This window comes from Pinus tabuliformis, chromosome 1_2 (assembly GCF_031772625.1).
Source record: "Pinus tabuliformis cultivar Carrire ecotype Pingquan chromosome 1_2, CPIR1, whole genome shotgun sequence".
NCBI lineage: Eukaryota > Viridiplantae > Streptophyta > Pinopsida > Pinales > Pinaceae > Pinus > Pinus tabuliformis.
The window spans coordinates 1254048746-1254050765 of NC_142298.1; the positions used below are offsets into that span (position 1 = coordinate 1254048746).

The 2020-nt window shown below is 42.8% G+C and overlaps 1 protein-coding gene across 1 annotated transcript; it reads left to right on the forward strand.

Annotated features, from left to right (window-relative positions):
* Nucleotides 1-305: 305 nt before the first annotated feature.
* On the forward strand, nt 306-1337 carry LOC149210793 (uncharacterized). The gene has a single exon (XM_089399099.1). It carries the CDS (start codon nt 306-308, stop codon nt 1335-1337), a length of 1032 nt encoding a protein of 343 aa, XP_089255225.1.
* The last annotated feature ends 683 nt before the right edge of the window (nt 1338-2020 follow it).

Here is a 2020-nt window from a genome sequence, read left to right on the forward strand (position 1 = left end):
TCGTCCTCGCTTAAAATTGGAAATTGGAAAAATACTCTGGAGAAGATCACAAAAAGATTGGAGAACTGGACTTTCCGAGCTCTGAATTTAGCAGCAAGGGTTACTCTGTTAAAAGCAACTCTTCAAGCAATTCTGATATATCCTTTATCTGTTATGACTGCTCCTAAAGGAATTTGCAATAAACTGGTGGAGATCTATAGAAAATTCCTGTGCGGGGGACCGCAGCAGCAAAAGAAGTGGGCTCTATGTTCAAGGGATAGTCTAATCAGACCAAAGGAGAAAGGGGGTTTAGGCCTCAGAGACCCATGGACCTTAAATCAAGTCCTCGGCGCCAAGCTAAGGTGGAGATGGATTCAAGGGGGCCGGATCTTTGGAAAGAAATCTGGTCAACTAATTATAATATGCCCCCTACCCCGGAAGACATTCTTAGGGTGCAAGACATGCCACGAGGATCAGATATTTGGAATCTCACTATTCAAAGCAGAGATTTAATAGACAGACATATATTCTGGGAAATCCGAGGGGGACAGACAGTGAGATTCTGGGATGAAGCCTGGCAGCAGAGGGAGAAAATGATAAACTTGCAAGAACTGCAAGAAATATACAGAGCAGGTATAGAAAGAAACCTCATCACAGTTAAGGATTACTGGTCCGAAGAACAAGGAAATGAGGAATGGCGAAGCTGGAAACCTTTGGAGGAGTGGAAAAGAGATGCAACAGAAGACCAGAAAACAGTATTTGGAAAGGAAATAGAATCAAGAAAGATAAAAAAGAGAGAGGGAAGAGACATTCTCCGATGGGGTAAAGAGACGAAAGGAATATTTAACATAAAGGAAGCTTACAAAGCAAAATCTCAGCAAGAACTGGGGGAAGAAGAGCAAAAGTGGAAAAGGATATGGAAATCAAACTGGTGGCCAAAGATAAAATTGTTTGCATGGCTTGTAGGAAGGAGGCGGATTCTAACCTGGGATAGAATTCAAAAAAGGGGATTCTCTGGCCCCTCAAGGTGTTATCTATGTTATTCGGAGGAAGAAGATCAGGAACATTTGTTGAATGGATGTAAGGTTGCCCAACTCCAATGGGAAAAAGCAAGAAAACTATTCTCAACAACAGAGAGAAACCCACATGATATAATCCAAACCCTCTTCGACTGGGGAGAAGCAAAGTTCCAAGGTAAAATTGTTAGAAGAGCATGGAGTGTTACAGCTGGATTTAATGTTTGGAATCTGTGGAAGGAAAGAAATAGTCGAATATTCAAAGGAAAATCAACAGAGCCGAAGGAAGTATGGAAGAGAACTCTCAAGCAAATTAGAGAATCAATCTTAGCCGAGAACTAGGCAGACGAGGATTGGAAAACCTCGGATACTGAGGCTGAGATTTTAAAGCAGCTGAACATAGATCAGGGGATGATTTACCATCCAAAAACAAAGCAGAATCAGTCAATGGCAATTCAAAGTCATGCAACCTTTCGAAAACCGCCTGAGGGGTTTGTGAAACTCAATTTCGATGGCGCGGCAAAAGGGAACCCCGGACCAGCGGGTTTTGGCGGACTCTTCAGGAATAGACAGGGGGAGACAGAGTGGATATATGCGGAATATGGAGGAATAATGACCAATAATGAGGCAGAATTCATGGCTGTTTACCAGGGACTCAAAATCGCTAGAAGAAATGGCTACAGAAAAATTGAAATTGAGGGAGACTCCACCCTGGTAATAGATACAATCAGAAAATTAATCAATGGGAAAAAATGGGAAAAGGTTGTACAGAGCTGGAGAAGCGCAAGATTAGTGTGAGACATCGAGGATCTTTTGAAAGAGGTAGACTACAAGATCACGTCGCACGTAAGAAGGGAGGGCAACAAACCCGCAGACTGTTTAGCGAACTGGGGAAGCAAAGAACCCCTGGATCGAATTGATGACAGCTGGGCCAATCAGGGTTCGTTGGCAAAATGGGAGGGTCTCAATCAGCTCATTGGAAAGGATAATTATGATGCAGAACAAAATCAATTATGATCATGCGC